Here is a 25,331-nt window from a genome sequence, read left to right on the forward strand (position 1 = left end):
TCAAGAGAAGATAACGGTTTTCTGGGTTTCAAAAGAAGATGAAGGTTTTCTGGGTTTCAAAGGAAGGTTGGTTTTTTTTTTTTTTGGGTTTAAGAGCTAGTGGCAATGAGATTTGAGAATTTTGAAAGCATAAAGTTTGAATGAAGGAGAGTTAAGTATTTATAGGTGTTTTAGGAGGAAGATCAGCGGTTTTTGGGGGGCTAAATCGACCGGAGGATTTTGTAATCATGATGGATATTCAAAGAATCCAGGTGGAAGGACCGAAGAACTCAGGGATTGAGGATGCATGTTTACATATGACGGCGAATTTAATGATGAAAAGACGTTTCGATGGTTGCACGTTTCGAATGTCATTATTAATGGCAAACAAGTAAGTTGAGGAATCACCACGTGGCAGAGCATCTGACAAATTAAGATCGTGCAATCATGCTTCATAAATGCACCTGAGTGGATAGAATATTTGAGACTTTTTGTTGTCTTTCAAAGATATACTAAGGGTTTGATTTCACTTTTTCAACGTCGAGGCTCGCCCAGAAGTTTTAAGGCTAAGGACCTCAGAAGCGAGGGGGCAATGTTTTGGCCCAAAATGTTATTTTAGGCCGAGCTTAGATATTCTTGGGCGAATGGTGTTTATTTAGAATCTTGTCGTGGGCTTGCCCTGTCGATATTGGCCGAATCTTGCTACAAAGAGGATTTGTTTTGGATAAAGGTGAAGTAGTCAAATCCTGGTATATTAAGGAGTCTTAAAGCTAAAGTACCTGGGATTAGGAGATGAACTTGGTTTGTTTGAAGGTTTGGTTTAGAGTCCTATAGAGATTATGATTAGTTGAAGTTTAATCAGATTAGTTTTAGGAGTTCTAATCCTAATACGTTTCTAGTTCGACCATAGGGGTTCTCGATGCTATAAATAGAGGAGAAAGTGTATCATTCAGGGCCCCTCCAATTCAATACACAAACTACCCTGTGCAAATTCTCTCTCTACACGAAACCTCTCAACAACCTTGAGATTTTTATTTTCTTTTTCCTGTCAACATATCTTCAGTTTGGATAAATAGCACTGTGAAGGCAATCGGCAACATCTTCAGTTTGGATAAACAGCATTGGAGCCGTAGAATTAGCTGATCAGGGAGCACCTTCAGTTTGGATAAACAACACTGCTTTTCGCCCGACTGATTACCTATCCAAGTCTCGGTCGACAAGGATTTTCGAGTCCTTGTTGGTAGAGGTCATCTCATCAACCTTCTCGGCAAAGTAAGGTGTTACCAGGTTACTATATTTGGCACATTAAAAGCTGAATTTGATATTGAACTTCGCAAAACTAGCAGCCTTGTCTTCAGGCTCTGGAACACGAATGCCGAGACGTGTTCTTTTCTGGGCCGCAGTCACAAGATCAAGAAGTCAGCAGTGCGTCCAATGTGACATCAACATATTTTACTCCCCGACCAAACTCGGCCAACGAGTTGGCACGGCCCGCACACAATCGAATGATGTAGTTAGCTTATTAATTAATCGGCATGCGTGCCACGTAGGCTTGGTAATTTTTAGGATCAACAATAATATAATTTGCGGTTATAGATATAGTTAATTTTCGTGGTATGGATATAACATTTCCATCCTCAAACCAGACCGTTGCCATCTCTAAGTGTCTTCAAGCATATGGTCTCAAAAATTGGCTGATGATAACCACTACTTGCTTGTTCCTAATAAGGAGAAAGTTCTCTTATACGACCAATTTGCTTTGAACAAAAGTTAAAATAACTATGGATCACTAGAGAGATTCTCTCACACAACTGAGTTTTAGTCACATTGTTGTTACCAACTTCGACTTCAATGCCGACCATCCGTATTTCCATGAGTAACAGTTCCATCAACATTTAGTCAGATTACACAAAGCTTAAAACACCAAAACTGTACCACTTAAGAAAAGAAAAGAAAACATATAGAGAAAACAACACTTAAACTTTTGTCTTATCAATTTCTCTCATTTCAAGTACGGATCAGTAAACAAGCCATTAATGTTTGCTGTGCAACCTCCAACAACGAAGTATTGAGGCATTCTATTCCCATCCATTCCGCATATACGAGAAATGTACTAATCTTGCAAATTATATTAGTTACAGAGCTAGCTAAATCACTTGGTAGTTTTTATACCTTCCTACAGCCGGTTAACAGCAATCCTAGCACACACTCCATGAAATTGAATTTGTTACAAGCCAAATATCCAACATCTAATAATTATACATCTCTAATTAAGCTGACAGAAGAGAGGGAGCATGCTTGCTCTAAATCTTATCTGATATGGAAATGCTTGTGAGTTGAATTTCCTGGAATGGTTATCCGAATTCTTCCGCTGTCATCGACCTGCCCGCATACATCCTTGAACTGAGTCCCTGCACCAACATTTCGGATTGAGCCTTCCACTGCATGAGACTCGGCTGGATTCTTCCTTCGTCGTTCATTGTGTCCTGCCAGACGCCTGCGACAACTCCTTTTGGTGTCGTCGAATTCTGGTAGCTGATGAAATCTGCAACACAACAACATTTGGCACCAGGATGCTTGCTTATTTATCGGTGAATTTGAAGTTTTAAATGCTGCAAGAGAAACTATTTAACATTGGTGAAACAAAATGTACCAGTAAACTGATATTCTTGGTAGATACACTTAAATGATTCAGCCTCATCACAAATTGGAAAGAGTAAATTAAGAACAAAGACAGAACCATACAACTTTGAATTGTGAACTTATTGCCAGAGTTCGATACAACGACACGAGTAAATGTAAATTGAAGAGTAGCAATGTGCATCAATCCCACATAGGCAAACATAAAAGAAACCGGCAACAACAAATTATGCGATTTCTGCAAAACCAATATATAAACTGAGCAAGCAAGTGGCCCTTTACCACAGTGGTGGAAAGGTGTTGAGTCCTTGCATGACAGCGTGAGATCAACCTCGGTGGCTAATCTGACATCTAATATAACAAAATCTATCGTTTAAACAAAATATATATATATATATATATATATATATATATATATATATATGTCAGAAAAGAAAAATCAAACAGAAACCACAGAATGGAAATGAAAATTGCAGCAAGAAAGATTGCAATAAGTGGGAAGTGGGAAATGATTACCTGCTGCATTGCTGGCAAAACCTTTGGTGGAGGCCAGAGACAAGCACAACCTGAGACTTGGAATGAAGGTCACAAACTTTATGCTTTCTATGATACTGCTTTTCTTCACTCAGATCAGCCGTGCACCTGTCCGCCTGACACCGTCTCATTGCGCCGCCTCCTCCTCCGCCGGATGACGAGGACGAGGACAACGATCTCTTCACGCCTCCTTTCTTCTTCCCGTCTACTTGCAGCTCACCATCAAATTCCTCCTCCTCCTTCTTCACCACCGCCACCACCCGCGGCTTCTCCCTCATCTGCTTGTTCAAGTCCAACTTACTCGTTCCCTCCATCAATGGATCGACCCCAGATGATATATATCACCTTTTTTTAGTAAAAAAGAGATGAGGAAGAAAGGAAGAGCAGGAAGATATTAGCGGAACAAGAGGAGGGGGAGAGTAAAAAGTAGAAGGGAGGCAGCACTAGGAGGGAGCAGGAGGAGAAGTGGGAGAGTGAGGACCACAACAATCTCCTCCATAATTTTAAGGGTTTCTGTGACGAGTCTTTTGCTTCTTGTCCGTTGTTTAGCAGCTTGTACTTGTACAACAATAATGCAGGGGTCCGAGATTCCAGATGGGAGGGGATAATACCGACGAAAAGTTACAAATAAGCAAACGCAAATACTTTGGGTCTCTTTCCCTTTCCATTTGTTTCCATGTTTACAAATCAACCCTCACCAATTACGAACATCTCCAAGGAGGTAGCATTTGAGTATCAAAGTCAAATTTGCTATGCTATATAAGAAAAAGGGATAATACTAGGTATATCAAAATTTTAAACTAAATTTTATAACTCAAATGATGTCGATATTAATGATTGGATTATTACTTAAATGTCGATTAACGTACTTATTTTCTATTGGTGATACATTATTTTGTTTGCAAATTTGAGTAAAATTTTAGTCTCCAAGATATATCCAAAAAAAAAAAAAAAAAAAAAAAGCATTTCCAACGGATGTAGTAACCTAATTAGCAAATTAAAAAATTAGCAACTGATTTTGTATATTATCAAGGTCAGTTGTTACTTCTTCAAGTTAGCAAATTGAGTTGCACAATATATTTTATTTAAAAGTATTGTTTTATGGGCACTCAGTACTATAGTCTGGTGGTATTTCTCTTCACTTGGAAGTGAGAGGTCTTAGGTTCGAATCTCGTGAATGACGAATTCGATATCAAATTAGACTGCCCATTATGTGGTCGAACTCCCCTTCCCTTAGTGTAAAAAAAAAAAAAAGGTATTGTTTTATGAAGTGTTTAAAAATAAAATTTAGGCCCCACAAAATATGGTAATTTAAGATATTTTAACATTTTAAAGCGAAAAATAAAATTTGAGGAGTTTGTTGAAGAGAAGTTCGGAATGACATATTTTTAAAGTAGCATAAAAATGCCAAACGAGTTAGCAAATAACACTTTTAAAGAAAATCTACTAACTCCTACTGTTAAAATTTTGTTAGTTTAGTTAATGAATAATATTTCATGTAAGTGGTGCTTCTTAACCAAATGGTGCGACATACACTTTTGAAAGATTGTTTAACCTATTCAGAATGCGACATTTAAACCTCTATAAAAGTTCCTACAAACGCTCAATGAAAAGTCTCACAAATATCTCTACATTTTCATTGAAAACCAAAGCACCAAAAACAAAAATTTATGCAGATTTGTTCTTGGTAGTACTTGAGCGTCTTCGTATTCTTGGTGTATTTAGGAATTATCTTAGGAGTGTGGGGACCTCGACAATTATTAGGCGTTAAGCCGAGTTTCATTGTATACACATGATTAATTCGCACATTTCATTTGCACACAAATTGTAATGGTGAATTATGTCTAAAAGATAATCATAGATTCCTACTTGCCTTGAAGCAACTTTCATCCGATCTTTCTCCACATAGCCATAACCCCACTAGCCTATATTTCGAACATAATGTCCAAAAACTAATTTAGCTAGCTAGTTTAACTTATAATCTCCAACAACAGTTATTATTTTAACAATCTTTAAATATTTTATTATTTACCGATTCAAATCACTTACAGGAAAATGATAAGCACAAACTCTTTTTAACTTCTCACACGCTCATATTTAATTATGCATGTTGTTTGCATTTAATCAACCACTATCTAGGATCACCAGTTCTCGTATTTTGACCTCCAAAATTTATCATGCTCTAACATTTTGAGTCTTAACACTCCGCCATTTAGCCAGGCTGAATGGACAAAATGGAGAGATTGAAGGAAAAGCGTATTGTATAAATACAATATAGTGAGATTCAAAAATTTAAAAAAACTAAAATTGCTGGTCGTTTAGCTAGCCTGTTAGAAATTGATTTTTTTTTTTTTTCTTTTGCGTTTTTGTTAAAATAGCCAAACAACCTTGTTTAGCGATACCATTGGATATGTTCCAAGCTAGCATTATTTAAAAGTTTCTTTTATTGTATACTTAGCCTTATTATTCAATATCAAACTCGTCATCCAGTAAGTGAATTTACGACATTTCAATTACTGAAATACTATTAAACCGTAATATTAAGTAGAAACAATACTTAAAAAGCCGAAGCAAGACTTACGGTATGCTTTTGACAATTGACAACACTTGGCTTACGCGGTCTGAGAAATTACAAACCCTTCCAACCAAATTTAAACACACATTTTTGCGCTTCTTTTTACATTTTCTGATTCACATTTCTTCTCATCTCACCTATCATTTTGTATATACATACACAGCAGAAGCCATGGATGCCGACTTACTGTTTAGTAGTATTCAGTGAGTCAAATTTAGTTTGTTTGTCAATTTGATATCAAACTCGTTATTTATTGAGTGAAATTTGGAACTTCTTCCTTAAATTACAAACCCGCCCTTCCAAATTTAAAAACACATTTCCGCGCTTCTTTTTTTCATTTTCTGAATGTGAATGAATGATTTCTCAGCTTTGCTCTTCCAAATTCCCGATTCACATTTCTTCTCATCTCACCTATCGTTTTGTATATACATTAGCAGCAGAAGCCATGGACGCCGACTTGCTACCCACCACTCCTCTCCACGACGCTCTCTTGCCCTCGCTCTGTTACTCTTTCTCTCCCTTCAATTTTTTCAAACTTTTACTGAAATTAATTACCGACCCAGGTCCGTGAAGTAAGTCCTCGGAGATTTTCACTCCGGAAAGAATTCGGGGTCGGATCTCACCAAGCTTCTAACCGACTGCATCGCGGCCTTCAAGGACAATGCTCAGTACAGGGACGGCATCAGATTTCTCAAGATTAGGGTTCCTCTATGTACGTATTTCATAAAATTTCTGACTCATGCATTTTGCTTGTGCATCTTTGATGGGTCAATTTATTTTATTACTTTTAATTTTTGTTTATATTTGTTTAGTTGCTTTGATTATGTTAATAATACCAATTTTGGTGCATTTTTTGGGTTAATATTTTGAGGAGGTTGTTTAGTTTGTTTGTCAATGTGATTAATATGAAACATTTAATTACTTGACTTGTCTGTATGGATTTTGTAGATGGACTCCATTGAAGATTTCGAAAGCATTTTTCTGGAAATGTTGCACAGGGAGATCTGTGCTGGCCACTCTTTGCTTTATGTTTGGTACGCGACCTTTCTTGAAGCCAAAGAGAAATTGTTCCATGCGCACATGGTTTATCAGATGGGTATTTCAAGGTCCGCCTCTTTGCCTCCGACAGGATTTTGCGTGCACGTGTGTGTGTTCCGAAATGGAGGTCTACAGTTTTGTTGTTGAATAATGATTGTAATTGTGCTTATTATGATGTTTCGTGTGGTGCTGGGAATGCTAAACCAGTTGAGTGGGTGGAGAAGGCATATGCCGTATTTCTTGCTAGGATGTCTAGAATAGCTTCTTTATCTCAGAAGGTTAGTGAACCTTGTTTTATATACGCGTTTTGCGTGTAGGCAATCGATGTGCTTTACCTTCTCTTCTTTGTTGCTCTTGATTTTTTTTTTATACATCTTGCTTTAAGTGTTATAGTGTTATATAGTTACAAAATAAGCATGTTGTTGGATGGATCAATTTGCATTTCCCTTGTGCAGAATGGCAACAATGAATTGGTTCATTCTGGCAGCCTTATTAACCCATGGTCCAGCTCCACTATGAAAGACCTGTTGAAGAAAGTGAATCAACTTACGAAATACGAAGTGAGATACTTTCTTCCTCATTGTTGTTGCATAACTTCTAATGTCGTCTGATTAAAAGTTATTTTTTGGATTTTGCACACATGACTCAGGGATACCATTCTACTACTAAAGCTTACTTAGGAAAAGTTGCTTTGTCTTCTCTCAAGAACTCGTCGAGGAACAAGACTGTTGAGATAGGTGATTCACATTATTGGCTCATTTTCTTTTTTATATTCCAATATATGAATTTAGAAATAAATATTTACTTACGGAGTTCTAACTTCTTAGCTAAGGGAGCTGGTTTTAACTTTTCTTACGAAGTGGTGCAGGAATGTTAGGCTTCTAAACCAAAAACTCATAAGTATCTGGTGCTGAAACCCACTAATGCTGAGGCTCAATTTGGATTTACAAGAAGACATTTTTCACTGTAAATTGTTTAATGAGATTTTAGAGATGGATAGACAATTAGTCTTTTCTACTGTCTGTTTGCATTTTTCCTTCGATGTATAAGAAAGAGGTTTATTCTCATTTTTCAATCTCTTCAAGCACATACACTTGAGCATCCGGTTATCAGATAGAAATTATGTTGGATGATATGTTATCTCTACGTTAGGACCTGTGTTTGTCATGGTTTTTGCCAATACCAACAAGCAGTTCTTTTGCTACATGGACCCTTATCCAGATATACATTTTATATCCTGATCAAAAGTCTTCTTTTGAACCTTAAGGCATCACTCATTCCTCTTTTATTTTAATTTTAATTTTGATTATTTATATTCCCTCTTTCACTCAAGAATTGGACCTACAACCAACTTCACTACTACCCTGTAGTGTTACCACCTGAGCTAGGGTCCCAGGGAGCCAGAATCTTCTTGGATATTCAGAACATTCAGTTCCATCAAATTAATTGAGTGTTTCGGTTTTTCAAATATTCTTTATTTTTATATATGGATGCTCCATATGAAGGTATAAGGTCAACTTATCATGTTCACTGCCCACACTGTACGTCATCCGAAGTACCAGATCACTGGTTGTGCAGGCCAGGGTGGCTTTGCTCAAGTATACAAGGCATATGTCAATTGTAATCCTGAAGATGTTGTTGCATTGAAGGTAAAATCTACCGGACTTATTTCTCTTGATGACCAGTGTATTACCGGATAGTTTCAGTTTTTGTAATTGGTGGCAGATACAAAAGCCTGCTTTCCCTTGGGAGTTTTATATGTATTATTGTATCGTCAACTTGATCAATGGATCTCAGGCAAGGAAGTAAGCATTTCCTGATCCTCCAAACTTTTTATTGGTAGTTCCTGGGTCTGTTTATTTTACACTTGATATGTTAATGTTTCAGAGTTCAAGCTTTGGTTTCGCTCATAGAATGCATCTCTATCCTGACTGTAGCATCCTTGTCTCCTACTATCTTGCTAGTGGAACACTTCAGGTTAGTTAAACATACATCGTAGCAATTTTCATGTCTGCCATACTCTTGTCATGCTTATTATAACCTAAAGATCTTGTGCAGGATGCAATAAACTTGAACACATGGAAAACTGGACCTTACTAATGATATTTTACTCGCAATCTGCTTTTCATCTGCCTTTGTTTCCTCTTAGAGGTCATGACTAGAAATATTGATTGTCATTCTTTCTTTTTCTAGTCTTATTCTTACTTCACACAGGACATGCTTTTAGCTTAAGTTTTTACTATAATTAACCTACGCTTTGCATGGGAGACAGTTTCTTATCTTCAATAGTAACATGGGACAGCTTTATTTATAGTTAGAACCGCTAGCTCGTCAGCTCAACTTATTTTAAGAAGTCTGTAATCAGGGAGAAAAAAAAATCCAATTTTCGTTTAACATCTTGTTTGTGTGTTATAAAGCTTACACATTTGCATCAGCAATTAAATTATCATTTGGCAGGAATGGCCTTACAAAAGCAGGATCTCGTGATAGAACTGACTTCACAGAAGAAGAATTTTGTGAGCGAAGTGGTCCGTGGCTTGATCAGGTTATTTCTGGTTGCATAAGACTAGTATTCAGCTTAGTTTTTATGATTAATCTGGGGTTATCTTACAGGGTCTATGCCTAGTCGACTGGGGAAGAGGGATAGATCTCCATCTCTTTCCTGACAATGTGGAGTTTACAGGAGATTGCCGGACTTCTAGATTTCGTTGTGCGGAAATGCAAGAAAATAGGCCATGGACATATCAAGTATAGTCCATGGCTTTTTCTTTTTTTTTTTTTTTTTTTTTTTTTTTTCCATTCTAAATTCAGTCAACATTTCTTATATCTAATTTGTGTGACTTGTTACCAGGTAGACACATGGCCTCTGTGTTGTTGTCCATACTATGCTGCATAATTCTTACATGGAAATTGACAAGAAACCATCACCCGAGGTGGACGCTTCTATCTGCCCAAGTCATCTTTTAAAAGGTAGTTTTCTCTCAATTCTGCATACTTGACCATTTGTCCATGTTATCGATTTTGTTTCGTTCCCACTTGATCACTAAATTAGCAAACCTTACCTAAAAAAATGAGAAAGTCTTGCGTTGGGTCGTAACTTGAGCAATGCGAATGCAAACACATCTCTTCCATCTCTTATTTTCAACTTCACTCTTAAGTTTATACTTTGACGATTTTGATTTCAATTCTTGTCCTTCAACTGGGCTCAGATATTGGAATGGTGAACTCTGGAGGAACTTCTTTACAAAACTGCTAATAGCAGTCCCGGCTGTAACAACAAGAAGCTGTTGTAGGATCTGAGGAAATCCTTCCAGGATTACATGTGCTCGGATCCTCAGCTTATAAAGAAACTAAGTGATTTACTGGTTAAGCAAAGGGCCTCGCTGTGTTCTGCTTAGTGACCCATTCATTCCTCCTGGCTGAGCTCATCTCCCGGAGCATCTGTAAATTCAAGTGCCAAACTTCGTCTGAAGATTCGGTCAAATGTAAAGATGTGTGTACAGAAACCCAACTTCTTGTGGCAAAACACCCTGACAAATTTGTGTTAACTAACAACAGTTCCTCCAAAGAATCTGCGAAATTGACTACGATTGGGGGGTGGCACCCGCCAAAGTTGTTATTAGCAAACACCACTGCACTGGCTGAGCTTCCACCCAACATCGCTGGAATTACACTGGTGAAGCGGTTGTTATGACAAAAATGGCGTCGAGTTTTGTACTGAAAAGTTCTGGAGGTAAAGGCCCTTCAAACTCGTTGTACCGAAGATCAAGATACTTTGAATCTGTTGTTACTCAGATCAAGCTCGTAAAGGAGCGTAAGGTTGGCCATACTTTGTGAGGGAGGATGCCACAAAAGCAGTTGCTATTATGGTGGGTTTCTTCAAGCTCAAGGAAATCCTAGAATGTTCAAGTTAAAGCAGTTAATCTTAAGAGTCTGCACTGCATCATAGAAAACCAGCCGTCTGTTAAGGTTGTCTAGCCATCATTTGTTCTAGCTAGACAGTAAATTTGTAATGTGAGCACAAAAACCAAGACCCATTTGATAAGCACAGTCCGGTTCTCCTAGACTTCATGGTCCAAGCAAATCGTGGTTACCTCATGTTCGATCTTAACCCAATGGTAGGTGGTTATTTAACTTTTGTTGCAGTTGTACTTTAACCTCCATCGTTAGATTAAGATCTAACGGTGGGGACCATAATTTTCTTAAATCATAGGGTATACGAGAACAATACTCTTGTTAAGCATTTTGTTTATTTTTGTTTATCATTCTTTATACATTTTTTGTACATCTCTCTGTCTTTCCTCCAGTTTTCTTCTTTTCTCTTTTTCTCTATAGATTTTCCCTTGTCAACTTCCAAACATCTAGAGGTAAGTGTAGAAACTCATAGCTTTGTGAGAGAAATGCTAGGAGTAGAGACAGAATTGTAGTGAGAGAGAACTGTAGAGAGAGTTGTACAAAATGATTTCATTAGATTACAACAGAATGTGTGTACATACAATATAAATAGATACAATCAGTTATATCACCAACAATTATAACAAACTCTAACAATCATAGCTTAACAGCTAAGTACGGTTTTAATCAGGTACATCTTGAGTTGGTGGTCCTATTGTATCCTTAACAGCAAGACCCAAACATTTTGTAGATCACATCTGAATCATCTGTCTAATTAAACTACAGCCGCCAATATAACTAGATTCCACTTCCATTAGAGAGGTGGTTCACCAATTGTAGTCCCCCTGGCATTTTCCAATCCGAAAACCAAAGGCCAAAAGATTACAAATCGGTCCTTGGGGTTTAGGTTGGGTTGCGGGATTTTGAACAAGCGCATTCTCAGGCCGACTATTGCCCCACCCACTGCTAACTTCCGGGCAGCAGGATGGCTGGCTCGATTGAAGGTACAATTCAATTCCCTAAACACATTCGTTAGACCCTTCATAAGTTGAAAATGTTGGGCCAAGCCTTCCCCCGACCACGTCCTGCTGGTCCCATCCGCGTTAGAGCTGCTCTATACGGCATCCCTACCCAAGAGTGCCGCCACAAGAGCAGCATCTCAAACAGCCAAACTCAACCGGAAAATGGAACCAGAAAAGTATGAACCAGAATCCGCCAGAAAACAGAAGGCATGTTTTACATACAACGGAACACCAAATTTATAAGAAACCACCATCTAATCTCAACAGATGAATGTTTCTAAAACGTAGAAGCACTTCCGTTCAAAGCTCAAGCATACATAACAAGCACCCAACATTCATATTTCTTCATCCCTGTAACTATGACTTTCTAATAACAAGCACTTCCGTTCATTCAAATTATTCAACTAGACTCGGTACTTACAGTAACTAATGATTTCATCATCATAGCATTATTAACCACCGCCGCCAGACCCGTACTTCTTGCCAAGAAGTACGACCTGCAGCTTGTCATAGCCAGCAAGCACACCGGCACCCGCGACAGCACGCAATATGTTTGCTCCAGCACCCTTAAACAGCGACTTAGCACCCTCATTTTTTATGATTTGCTTAAATGCGTCCAAAGAGCTATTATATTTAACTGCTTCTCCTGAGGTCATCATCATCCTTCTGCGCACTGTGTCAATTGGGTAAGAAGCTAATCCAGCACCAATAGTAATTCCCCATCCCAGCAAGAAACTAGCAATGAAGCTATCCTGTAAATCACCAGAAGAAAGACAGCAATGAACATTAATTACATCATATACCTCAGGGGAACAGATTCATATCCAATACTGCAGAAAATAGGCCAAATGACCGCAACTTCAGCACATTATTCCTGAATCCCAACACGTATTGAGAAAGACATACATAGACAGAATGAACCCAAACTCGAACAGACCATCGGAGCTAATTCACAGTACATATTGACCTATCGTATACTGAGGTGCTCCCCGCCCGTTGTTGGAACGACGCAAGATGAAGGGCCAAAAAGTACAGTATAAATAGGGGGTTACAAATTCTCCATCTCATTGGGCGCAGAAAACGAATAGACATCTCGATGTGATACAGCCTTTTCTATTTTAGTTGGTAAAGAACGGCGAAGTCCATACGAACCGTACAATGAAGAATAAAGAGGAGAGAAAAGCGCGCCTGATTTTGGGCAAGGCAGGCAGTGGTCAAAGCAACTCCATGGGTAGCCATGTTGAAAATGATTCAACCAGCTTACTGCCTTTCATATATTAGTACACACAGCGCCTTTACTATCTCGGAAAATAATCAAAATAAGGGAGACATTGACAGTATAAGAGAATAACACAGCCCAAAAAGTCAAATATTAAACAAAAAAAAAAATCCCTATAGAGAACAAGTTTGAACGATTTAACAAGAAATTTCTCAGTGTGCCGGGAAACACGGCCCGGTACACCAAGTGTAATAATATTGTACCGGACCGTGTTCCCGGCACACCGAAAAACTCTCAGATTTAATATACCTGCAGGCCACCAGTTAGAACCACAGGTTTCAGCGAATCGTACATTCCAAAGTAAAGCCCACGGTAAACGATAATTCCAACACATGAGATACTGAATCCTCGATATAGCCCAGCAATGCCATCAGACTTGAGGGTTTTCTTATAAACATCAACCAAACCATTAAACTGCCTTTCACCACCCTTTTTGGCAGCCTTGGCATCATTTGCCAAACGTGTTCTTGCATAGTCCAGAGAGTACACAAAAAGAAGAGATGAAGCGCCAGCAGCACCACCTGATGCCAGGTTCCCAGCAAACCACTTCCAGTAGCCATCTCTATCCTTCTTGAAGTTGAAAAGCCTCTTGAAGTAATCCTTGAAAGCAAAGTTTAAGGCCTGATACACAAGTTTTAACAATTCAGAATGGCAATTAAAGGGAACAGGATACCCAATGTGCAGAAAAAAATAATACTCCAACACAACAACACACACACGCACACACACACACACACACATATATATATATATATATGGGTTTAGGAAGTAATGCAAATAACACTAGATCACTAAAGATATGCAGATATCGTGCAAAAGAAAATTGACCTGGGTAGGAAAGTATCTGATAACATTAGCAGTGTTCCCTCTCCACAGAGAAAGGACACCTTCATCATTAATTGTTCGGGCAAAGCAGTCAGTTATACCCTTGTATGGTTCAGAAAGTCGACCAGCCTTGATCATCTCATCCTGATTCTGTATAAGTAGTTTAACACGCTCGATAGGAGCAGCAGCAGTTTTGGAAACAGCAGCAGACACGCCTCCCATGAGAAAATCCACAGCAAAACCAGCTGCACCTTTCTCTGCCGGGGCCTGCGCCATAATGGGGGACAATGGAGAGACTTGTGCAAGGGCAGTGCCATCAAAAGTTCGCAGCAGGGGGCTCTGCAAAGCTCCATTGGCATAAGCACCATTCACCGCATAGTTTCTTGTGTGCAACTTGGGGGAAAGCCTAGATATGAGGTAAGACTGCTCATGCGTTTTCTGAAATACCGATGGACGCGACGACCCATCAGGCATGATTATAACTCAAGCCAGTGACCTGCAAACGAATAACATGATTTCAAATACAGGCATCCGCATGCATCAACACGAGAGGTCTGTTTTCCGTAACTGATACACACAATGACACGGGAATGAAATTATCTAATTCTTAGCACAAGATTAACCAACGTAATTGTTTTCTCCAAAAAATAATAAGTTGTTGCAAAATGGCAATACATGTACAAACAACGCGCCGAACGATTAACGAATGGCACCGGCCTTGTACATACCCCATAAGATCACCTTGCAAAACATTTGAGGCTGCAATTATTTACATATCCGGAAATCAGCCTGATACAACTACAGAGTACTGGCCTGGTCTACAATAATTTGAGCAAGATTACGTACTTACCTAAGAACGATTTTCATGGATAATCACAATAATAAAAGATTTAAACAGTTGTTAAGACCCAAAAAAGTTTCATCGATTCGAAGTTTGGGCATCTAAGCAACCAAAAACAAGTGTGATGAAATTAATTAATGATCAGAGTGTTAAAAATTCCATGCATTCATACCAAAAACAAAAATTAGAGGTGTTAACAACAACAAAAACAACCACCAGATAAGATGGGCTGCAAAATTTAACCACTATTAAGAAGACCCTAAACACATCCCCTTAAACATCCATAAACGCTTGTTTAGTTTTCGAGAAAAGTCTGGAAAATGAAGAGAGCACAATTCTCAACAGGAACATGATTTTCTCGAGAACCAAACAAAGCCGAAAAGAAGGAGAGTTGAAGGAAAACAAACCCTAACCTGAGAGATGATCGCCGAGGAGAAAGAGTGTGACAATCAGTCAGAGAAGAAGAGAGTGTGCCTCGACCGACCAACCGAGTGAGGAACTAGGAAATAAAGGAGGTATGGTAAGCCTGGCTAAATAACACGAAACTATACAAAACTATACAAAAATAACACGATTCTAGCAAACTCGTTAAGTAATCGAGTGTCACTGGCGAATCAGGTGGCCTATTTGTTATGAAGAATGCATTAAAATAACGAGCATGATGACTTGTTTGTCAGTTAAAATTTGGTCATGACAATTTCTTCCGTGACTCATTTAACTTGACACGAAATTATACAACACGTTAATAAGTTGGGTTGTTATCAGGTCATATCTTAAGAACACATCAAAATAAAAACCTTGACACGACACAATCCATTCAAAAATAACAGATATGACACTAAAATAACAAATCGACCCATTTGCTAATTCTAAATATGGGAGAACGTAGGTGACTATTAGATAATCTCTAATTCATGAGATAAAACTCTTGAAAAAAAATAATAAAAAATAAATAAATAACCCCCATGGGATAAAACTTTAAATATAAACTTTAAATCCACGCTCACCATCTCCAACCATTAGGCTAAAATAAGTCATAGGGAGAAAATATATATTTGGGTTAGATTCTTCCAGGATTTAAGCCTGACTTAAATTATTCTAGACCCACCAAATTATCATATTTCAAATCTTTTTGTTTTTTACTTATAATCTAACGGCTGTGATCAAATGAGATTAAATCTAATGGTATAAAAAAGATTTGACAGTCCAAAATTAAATTTAACCCTAAAATTTTACTTAAAACTTTATAAATACTTATGTATTTGTATGATTTTTAATACTTATCAGAATTTAAATATTTTTAAATTAAAATGTTCATAAAAATAAATTAGAATAATCTACATCAATTCTATTTTCAAAAAAGTTATCAAAAAAAATTAAGCTAAAATTATTATTTAATAATTTCAAGCTAAAATTTTAAATCATAAAAGTTAAAAGGAAAAAAAAATAATTTATGAATTATGGCTTAAAATTTTTCGGCTTAGGATTTATTAGATTGGCCCATCACCAATTTGTCCTTATAAAATGGAGTTGATTAGCGTTGACTTCGTGTCTTATTTTGAAAGTAACTTCTTCCACGTGTAGTGCTGAGTTGCCACAACAAGCAACAGCAAGCAAAGCGTGTGGCTCTCCCCTCTCAAACATGCCTTTCAGTTCATTATCCTCGTTGCCTATGCGACCACTATCAGGCACAGCATCTCCATCCACACCCTCTTTATTTAGCCATTACTATCAGACTTTGATTTGAGGTGTCGTAGCATCTCCTGAGATGTTACGACGCCTCGAATCAGTGCAACTGGATCTAATTATTCGCTTAATTGCGAATAAGAAGATGCACAAAACATGTGTCGACTTGTCGTATAGAAAACTGCAGTGGGAAGTGGGAACCAACTATTGATGGAATTGACAAGAATTTGCACCTATAGATTTGCTTCCTACATATACATTTTACAACAAAGCTAAAACAAGGAAGAGTTAAAAATTGTTGGCTAAAGTAACAACAATGCAGAATCTGTTACAATTTTGGAAACTGATAAGAGTATGTTGTATCTCATCCTTCTTCCTTCGGAAGGTGCGCTCAACCTGAATATCGATTTAATGCCCAACCTGAAATAGAATATAGAAACGGCAGATTCAGGATTGTCAAAGTTTTACATCTCGCCATTTGAAAACTGGTCTGAATAGATCATGAAAACCCGAAAGAAGCAACCATTCCCAAGTAAATAAGTTTAGCAAAAGTCAGAAATCAAATGTACAGTATTCTTCGGTGAAAGATAATGAGATGAACAGACATATGATTCCACGAGATGGTGAAAAGACGAGTCTTCAGTGTTGGATATATTAAAATTTTGCATAACTGGTTATCCCTAAATCTCATGGGAAAATCCAAGCAAGCATTTGTATGTGAAGAATATGCCCTCAGAAGAAGTTTAATGAAAAAAATGTCGAAACAGACAAACTTAACAATATTTCTACTAAATTGTTTGCATGCCATCAAGCGACTTACCAAAATTACTGAGTTGGGCGATGTTAGTTGATCCTATATGTATATAGGCAGAGTGGAAGGATCAGGCTGGTGGCAGTGGACGCCGACAAGTTGGGCACTCCATCTTTATATCCATCCACCTTTGTAAACAACCAGAGTGAAAGCAGTGTTCACATGGTGTCACCTGTAAGGGAAATAGAACATTAAACCAAGCACCTAAGTTTGGGTACTTATATTACAATATAAAACATCCCATCACAGTACCATGCAATCAGTCGAACGTTGTGTGAGATTAACTGCAGTCATGCAAATGACACAATCTGTGGTGTGATTCGTATTCTGATCGAACCTTCTATAGTAGCTATATTTTTCAGGTAGAATCTGTAAACCATCAAACAGAAATGAGATATAGATATAATTACAGACCTTCAAGATGAAAATTCAAAAAGCACTTCGTTACAATCTTTTGTATTACATTCAATTGAGTAAACTTCGTATTACATTCAATTGAATAAACCTGCTCCTTGCTTGGGGAAATTCCACAACAGGTTACCCGTATAATTAACATTGATTCACAATACAGCAATGGTGGCTGTCTTGACGTGAGTTTGTGTGTCATTGTGACGTCAAAAGGGAAGTGTCTAAAAATCAATTTCCAGGAAGATATAAATGAGCAGAGTTAGATCGAACCTGACGAGGAATGAACCACCGAGAGCCAAGATAGTGCTGAAGAAGAAGAATGGATGCTTGCAGTCCAATAAATACACCCAAACAAATACACCAACTCTTGTCAGGCTCAATGCGCATGAAGTTGTTAGGGCAACCAAATATGTATAATGGGACTGCAAGTCGCATAACAGTCATGCCCAAGATGTAATGAGGATGCAAAGGTTTTCTTGAATCACGAATAACATTGGTGATTATTTGAGGTATCCAAAAGGAGTACATAAGGAGAAGAATAGGCCTCAGGAAGTTATGGAACTCGTACATGAGCAGAATGCCTCCCAAAAGGATCCCATCTGCAAAGAGTTACCAGTTCTCAATATAGACAAATTTTAAATCAAGCCACCTACTATATCAAAGTAACTGGAACGATTAATTTAGTCTAGCATCAAAATACATTAGTTGTTCTCGTTTGGATATATAAACTTGAAACTACGAATCAAGCATCAGAGTATATTAGCCTAGCAAAGATGTATGTAAAAATTGTATATTCATGGTGGTGATAACACTGGCTTACGAGGTTTTCTCAGAATACCAAAGGGGCTTCTATTCAAAAAATTTAAAGTCAAAGGGTTTTGTGTACTTTTGAAATCAATCTAACTCAGTTGTATTAATCAAAACGTAGGTCAAGGACTCAAGCGTCATTTTACTTTTTTACCTTTACAAATGTACTATACCTAGAAAGTCTGAGTTAGCTTCTTCTATATATGTTCCGGCCTTACACCACTAAAAGACGACTAAAGCATATATCTTCTAGCTGGCCAACTAGGAGTGATAAGTAGAACTTCCAACCAAAAACAAAATGGAACTGGGTGGAGAGGCCAAAGATCATTTGAACTCTACTCTACTTCCCCGATGTGGGACTAGTACTCTCAACCCCTCGTAAGTGTGGTATCACTTGAGCCTAACACCTAGACAACACATATTGGGGGATGCGGACACGTGTGGCCATTGGGCCCAGCACGTGAATCGCCTACTTTGATACTATTTTAGTATGTAAACATCCAACCTAAAATCAAACTTTGTCCTGAAAGATACAACTATTATGAAAATTCACACCCTCATCTTGTTAAAATATTTGCATATGTTTCATTGGGGTTTTATTTCTTGTATAAATTTTTACTCTATGTACTTCATATAATTAACTTCTAAAATATTTTTTTCCTTTAAGAAAACTCACGCCTTCACCTTGTTAAAATATTTGCATGTGTCAATTGTTCCTTCTGAACTTCTTTGTTTTAAGGCTAAATACTTCTTCCTCAAGAATATAACGAAATTAACTTCTAGGAGTAGGATAGCAATGGATATGTAGAATCCATAAGCATCATTCCCGATAAATGCTACAACTCTACATACCAATCAAAAATTGATAAAATGGCATTCCACATGCAAACAAAGAAGGATATATTCCAAATTAGTACTTACAGAAACGGCTATACAGAACTGAAAGCTCACGCCTCATCGTCTCCCAACCTTCCCCACTATTTGTAGGCCTACTAGCTTTCCATATAGCAAGAAGATATCTCATCTCGAATATTGAGAATACCACAAACTTGAAAAAAGCGGCAGTTGCAAAAGCATTAAATAAGGATTCTGTATAAACAAGAAATAAGGCAAAAAAATATATAGAGTTAGTAAGGAGAAACAAAATATATAATGCCTACAAAATACTGTCAATAAGCAAAAATTAACATGTGATAAGCATATGACGTAACTACAGAGGATATAGGCACATATTATTAAGTATGTGATGAAAGCTGGTCAAATAGGACATGTATTCTATAAACATAACAGATGATACACATGTATCAGGCTGTAACAAACTTCGTTTAGGGTCTTGAGAAAAAGATTTCTTATGGAAGGCTGGAAGCATGAACTTTGCAGTGCAACTCTTAAAGAGCCCATCCGTTTTATTTCCTTCAGAAATCTATGTAACAAAAAGCTACTATAAGTTGGTGAAAATAATATTCGAAGTAGTTGCTTATCTTAAATTAGGAAGCATTGGTCTCTATTTACAACTTTGATGTAAGACAGGAGTGTTTCTCATTGTAATCTTAAACTCAATACTTCCCAATCACAATAATTTACCCTTTTGTAGTGACTATACTACTACAACTGCTTCAACGCAAGTGTCTTGCTAGTATAGTTACCAACAAGAGCTCAACTTACCAACAAGTATTCCTGCAGTCAAATGCAGAAGGCAGAGATAAGAATCCATGATAGCCTGTTGGCCAATCATTAAAATTGAAACTTTGGCAGCCCCCTGAAAAGTGCACTTATAAATACAAATGCATGTATTATTAAAATCCAATTTCTTTTTATGTTCAGACAAAAATTCTTACTGACTGAGTGTTGCTATGCTCCATTTGCCGAATTAAGAGAAGAACTTGGAGAAAAGAGACCTGAGGAACTACGTCAAGGAATATGCCTACATATATATGGCATAAAACATTGAAATTAACATGAAATACAATGATAAATAAAGGATACAAAGGTGACCATCAAGGTATAGTTCACTGCTTTGTTGTAGTACACCTCCACATTGACAGAAGTAGCATTTAATATAAAGGGAGTGAAGCAATCACCACCATCATCCACTGCAGGACTCTCCATCAATGATTCTATATGGTATTGATCACGATCTCCATCTAATAAACATTTGTAGAAATTTGAATGAGCATGGAACTTTAGAAACAAACGAACAAATAATTAAGTCCATTCACAACATAAGACCAGAAGGTTTTGACCTCCCACAGGCACAAGCCCCTCAATACAAAGAAAATAAAAGATTATATGAAAGATAGAAACAAATTGCAAGAAAAGAATCAGTACATGGGCAAGAATTACATGATGAAGATGGTTCATTAGATAAGCATTATATCCACTTAGGTGAAAAACATAGACTAACAATTAAAAGTGCTTCTGAATCATATCATATCAGGCAAAGTGTTGGCAAGAAATGTGAAACTAGTTTAGAGATTCCGTAGTTTCTTAAAAAAAAATAAAAAAATAAAAAAATTTAGAGTTATATGTTTTTAGAGAAAAAAAAAAATTAGGGAAAGGATGGTGAGGAAGCGATTAAAAGGAAAGAAAGAATCCATACGCTGAGAAAAATCAAATACCATTATGGGCGGATGCGACGCGTGAAATTTGGCCTGCGATTTCTATATTACAGTGTTTCTCCATTTCATAAATTGGAGCTGCAGTATGAGCAAATAAAATTATCATAACATGATAAAAGCAATATGCAAATAATTCATAGTGATGTGGGAGAAATTACAATGCTTTTTCCTCCATATTTTATCTCGAGGAGATTCTTGGAAAACCTGGGAAGAGAAAACTCCAAGCTGTTCCAAAGGTATAGACGTAACATGTGAGTACTTGAAGCCTCTGTAATTGCATTTGACTTTCTAAATTAATGACGTACTCTTATATTTTTAATTTTTTATTCCCAAACAATTACAAGTATTACCATCTCTCATATATTTTTGACACTCCAGATTACAAAAACTAACATATGACTAGCAGCAGCGAGCAAACACCAAAACATAGTGCATCATAAGATGACAGAAAGCAGAGCTATAAGGCTTCATAACAATAAATTGAACAAAAATTACCATATGATACGGATTTGACAATAAATATTCTTCTTCTTGGCTTGACTCTCCCTCTTTTCCACTGCAAAATGATAAAGCACATATTTTTTTCTTAAAGAGATAGAGCACATATGTATAACAGAAGATATTAAATGCAAGCGGGTGTAAATGATGCATCAATGAAACGGAGCAAAAGCCTCCAATAACACAACCAGGAAAAATTACCTGTTAGCTACCATTCGAAGTTGTCTAAATGGCCATATAAATACACCCTCCACCCTGATTTGAATACCACCAACATTGTGTTCATTGTCAAACACATCATGGAAAATAATTACCCCCTATTGTCAGCCAAATGAAGAAATAGACTGTTATTTTAAAAAAAAAAGTATGATAATTAACGTTAACACTAAAACAAATTCTAAAAACTAAACATCCAAGGAAATAGTGTTACAGTTATGTAGGCCATGAGAAGATAGCATATTTGAGCCTTTTGGCTGCTTGGTGGTTTAAAGATGATCAAAGCCCATCACATGAATATCATACAAGTGCACATGCACCCCAATGTGATATGGGGAAACTGAAGCAGGTGCGCCAGGGACTGTATAAAGATTCTAATTTAAACCCTAGAGTTTCAAAGTATCTATTTACTCATAAGGCAATGTGAAGCTGGCCCCCAAGCTTCACAAGAAAAGACAAAGTCTACCAATACATGACTCACAACACAATAGCCGCACTTGCTAAATCAAGCCTCCAATGCTACAGGGGAAAAATTAGACTGCTAATTCACGGAAAACATGTTCCATCAGGATAAAATTTATTGGTATAAAAGCATCCTGAGGCATTGCTACATTGGCCTGACCAGGCAAAGGCTGCTTAGGTTTATGTCATGTGTGTGCATGAACCCATCCATCTTTGAATACACACATACATCTATACATAACTAAGTTTGGTCACACATCGGACAAAACTCACCCACCCACCATCTGTATGAATAGACCTGCACATTCATCACCAAATATTGGACGTGCCATTTTTCTGTTGCTGATATCATGTATAATAATGCTCTTTCTCAATAAAAACCCTTTTTATCTTATGAACTCAGGCATATATACAGAGGCAGACCTTATCTAATATGACAGTCATTGAGGGTTCAAACTGCTCACCTGCACGTAATGTACGCCAGTTATTTTTGTCTGCGTGCTAACTAATTCAATGATAGTGTCGCCATGGGAATTCCTAAAATCCGGAAATCTGGAAGAGCTATTTGTAGAATCAGGAAACTTCCAAGTCCCTGCAACTCACATATAAACATATGTATGTAGAATCAGGTCAAATAGAAAACTTTGTAAGCTTAGTTTTAAGGCTCCATTAAGTTTTATAGTAAGGTGCTTGAATATAATGTCAACTATAAAGATAATTTGGGTTTGTGCCAGAGGACACAAAAAGAAAGAACTCATGGAATTTTGAAAGATCCATTGTAGTTAGTTATTTAGATAATTCATAATATTAGACAGAACCTAATGAGCTATATCGTTTGGGACAGAGTTTGTTTTTGGGCTTCCCTTTGGACGTCCGTATCTTGAAAATGTATGCATACCGTCATCCAGAGGCTTATGCCACTCATCATACATTGGGATAGAGTTTGTTATCAGGCTATATTTATAATTAGAATTCCGATGTACACTTGGTTTTTTAGGTCTGCTGCCATCTCTGTTGCTTAGCTATGCTTTGTAGTCTTTGTTGATTAGCATATTCTAGATAGATTTGTGGGCAACTTTGCCCCTGTATTGATCTATTCTTTTTAAAGAAATTATCTTTCTTATTAAAAAACGTAGCATTGTTACAGCTACACAATCCAATAAATTTTGCAACCTCTGCTTCTTACCCAATTACTTCAGCAATAAGCTTCACGATACAAAATTCTATGGAGAACACTAAGAACATCTTAATGATCCAATTAGTAATGAACAAATTTTTAACAAGTAATAGCAGCAATAACTAACATTATTAATATATATATATATATATATATATATATATATATAAGTTACAAACCTCTGTAAGTTCCTGTTATATTCCACGTAGAAAAAGGTCCTAAATCAATTTCATCCTTTCTTACAAATAGCCACTGCAAAATGAAAATTGAGGAATTTAGAAGGTTTGTTCAATTTCATACCATTAAAAAAAACAAAATTTTGGTCATAAACCTACTTCATATAAAAAGTACATGGATATGTCAAACAAATCATATCAATACCAATATCTGCAGGTGATGTAATTGAAAAACTTTAGCGGTTAACAGCAAACATCTAAATAAGCATTTAGGTCCACGTACTTTTTCCTTTTATTTGGGGGAGGGGAATGGTGAGTGTCAAACTCTTGCCATGTTGATGCAGCCCAAAAATGGGAACCACCAAGGGAAAAACAAGCAGACAGAAATATTGCACCACATGTGAATCATTGCTCATATGGTTTAAGTGATCATAGCAAAATTCAAAGTAAAACACAACTAGTGTGGTTCTCCAACTAAATTAACTCAGAATTAAAAGTCACCATGGGCTGCAGAACACAGCATCTGAAACTAAATTAACCATACACCATAACTTTCTTAAGCAACAGGCTTCATAACAAAGGTTCACAACATGAATGTGTTAGTTTTCAAAAAGTATAACACCAATATTGAGCTCTCCATTAACCTAACTATAGAAACGTGAACTTCGATGTTCATTTACCATCGTATCCATACCTTCCCCACCAAAACTTCACACTGAGTTAATATAGGCAGTAAATACCATGTTAATATTTACATACACACAAATGCGCAGATCAAATTCACATTTCCACATTGAAATTCACAATATTTACCCTAAAAACATCATATAGTTCAATCACAAACAACCAAATACAACAAAATTAAGCACGGAAAACAAAAAAAACCCGAAATTTCGACTACCAACCTCATCGCCCCATGATCGAGCCCGTTCCCGCAAGGGTCTAAGACCGGCCACCGGCTGAAAAAGCACAAAAGCGACCCAAACCCAGAATAAAACCCGGTACAGCTTGCTCCGCCGAGACCACAAAGACCCCAAATTCCGCACGGCCCCCGAATCAAAACCCATAAATCCCATACCCGAAATTCAACTCCGAATTTCCACCACCAGCGCCAAGCCTCTGTGTTGGGAAAGAAATCGAAAAATTGAAGAGAAAAACAAGAAACCCATTGGAGTACAGAGCTAAAGAGAGAGATAGAAGGGGGGTTTTGCTTCAATTGGAGTCGAGCATTGGAGGAAGTTGCCAGCCGATCAATGGAGAAAATGAAAGCTCAACGACTAAATGACCCCTAATTATTCTTAAGCAACGACAACAACAAAAACTAAGAACAAAGGAAATACTAAATTTATAATTTGATTGTACTTATTGATAATAATAGTGATAATTTATTGTGGGTTTGAGGTTAAGAGGGTTGGTTCGAGAGCTTGTGAGGAAGAAGAAGCCGTGGAAATGGTGGTTGACATGTCCACTGGTTTTGTATTCTGGTTTTGTATTCTTGTTTGGGGTAAAGGTGGGCGTACGCTCCTCAACGAACATGGCACTCACCGCCAATGTGAGTGAGGGCTCAGCATCACATTCTTGTTCTTGTTTTGTGTGGGCTGGCGTGTAGACTGGCTGGTTTTCCAACCAAAGAGGATAAATATAGTCTTGTAAGAAATTATATTTTAACGAGCATGTGAACCCATATTTTTATATCATTTTTAACCGAATATGCTAAACATATTTCTTAATAATTTATTAGTTTTAAGTTTATTTTTAAAATTTATAGTAAATGTAATTTAACTATCATATTAGTAAACTAGATGAGAACTACGACTAAAATTTTATTTTTTATATTTAATTTTG

General features: G+C 37.1%; 3 protein-coding genes and 1 pseudogene across 5 annotated transcripts; 1 reads left to right on the forward strand and 3 right to left on the reverse strand.

The window, feature by feature from the left end:
• Positions 1 to 1,961: 1,961 nt before the first annotated feature.
• Positions 1,962 to 3,820, reverse strand: LOC137741117 (squamosa promoter-binding-like protein 4). Its single transcript, XM_068480920.2, has 2 exons — positions 3,136 to 3,820; positions 1,962 to 2,524 (listed from the first exon to the last, which is right to left on the reverse strand). The coding sequence occupies exons 1-2, from the start codon at positions 3,465 to 3,467 to the stop codon at positions 2,290 to 2,292; spliced, it is 567 nt and encodes a 188-aa protein (XP_068337021.1). The 5' UTR covers positions 3,468 to 3,820; the 3' UTR covers positions 1,962 to 2,289.
• Positions 3,821 to 6,173: 2,353 nt separating this feature from the next.
• On the forward strand, positions 6,174 to 10,460 carry LOC137740713 (mitotic checkpoint serine/threonine-protein kinase BUB1-like; annotated as a pseudogene). Its single transcript, XR_015967034.1, has 13 exons — positions 6,174 to 6,231; positions 6,306 to 6,430; positions 6,677 to 7,044; positions 7,222 to 7,326; positions 7,416 to 7,638; positions 8,279 to 8,415; positions 8,492 to 8,571; positions 8,654 to 8,743; positions 8,825 to 8,861; positions 9,184 to 9,311; positions 9,380 to 9,514; positions 9,622 to 9,736; positions 10,325 to 10,460. The product of XR_015967034.1 is annotated as a mitotic checkpoint serine/threonine-protein kinase BUB1-like (transcript).
• A 1,434-nt stretch (positions 10,461 to 11,894) lies between these two features.
• LOC137739556 (ADP/ATP translocase 3, mitochondrial) lies at positions 11,895 to 15,268 on the reverse strand. The gene is made up of 4 exons (XM_068479165.2): positions 15,041 to 15,268; positions 13,790 to 14,282; positions 13,211 to 13,582; positions 11,895 to 12,434 (listed from the first exon to the last, which is right to left on the reverse strand). The coding sequence occupies exons 2-4, from the start codon at positions 14,258 to 14,260 to the stop codon at positions 12,135 to 12,137; spliced, it is 1,143 nt and encodes a 380-aa protein (XP_068335266.1). The 5' UTR covers positions 14,261 to 14,282; positions 15,041 to 15,268; the 3' UTR covers positions 11,895 to 12,134.
• Positions 15,269 to 16,500: 1,232 nt separating this feature from the next.
• LOC137740104 (transmembrane E3 ubiquitin-protein ligase FLY2) lies at positions 16,501 to 25,098 on the reverse strand. 2 transcript variants are annotated; one of them, XM_068479913.2, is made up of 15 exons: positions 24,392 to 25,098; positions 23,490 to 23,562; positions 22,598 to 22,725; positions 21,657 to 21,772; positions 21,453 to 21,513; positions 21,116 to 21,182; positions 20,958 to 21,035; positions 20,326 to 20,483; positions 20,178 to 20,237; positions 20,005 to 20,098; positions 19,261 to 19,428; positions 17,803 to 18,131; positions 17,377 to 17,493; positions 17,134 to 17,296; positions 16,501 to 16,733 (listed from the first exon to the last, which is right to left on the reverse strand). In XM_068479913.2, exons 1-14 carry the CDS (start codon positions 24,560 to 24,562, stop codon positions 17,195 to 17,197), a joined length of 1,722 nt encoding a protein of 573 aa, XP_068336014.1. In that variant the 5' UTR covers positions 24,563 to 25,098; the 3' UTR covers positions 16,501 to 16,733; positions 17,134 to 17,194. The 2 variants fall into 2 exon arrangements, with proteins under 2 accessions (XP_068336014.1, XP_088556888.1); XM_088700762.1 differs by having other exon boundaries at positions 20,178 to 20,263; positions 20,421 to 20,483; positions 24,392 to 25,095.
• Between the last annotated feature and the right edge of the window lie 233 nt (positions 25,099 to 25,331).

Source organism: Pyrus communis, chromosome 9 (genome assembly GCF_041283825.1).
Source record: "Pyrus communis isolate YQ-2024b chromosome 9, ASM4128382v1, whole genome shotgun sequence".
Lineage (NCBI taxonomy): Eukaryota > Viridiplantae > Streptophyta > Magnoliopsida > Rosales > Rosaceae > Pyrus > Pyrus communis.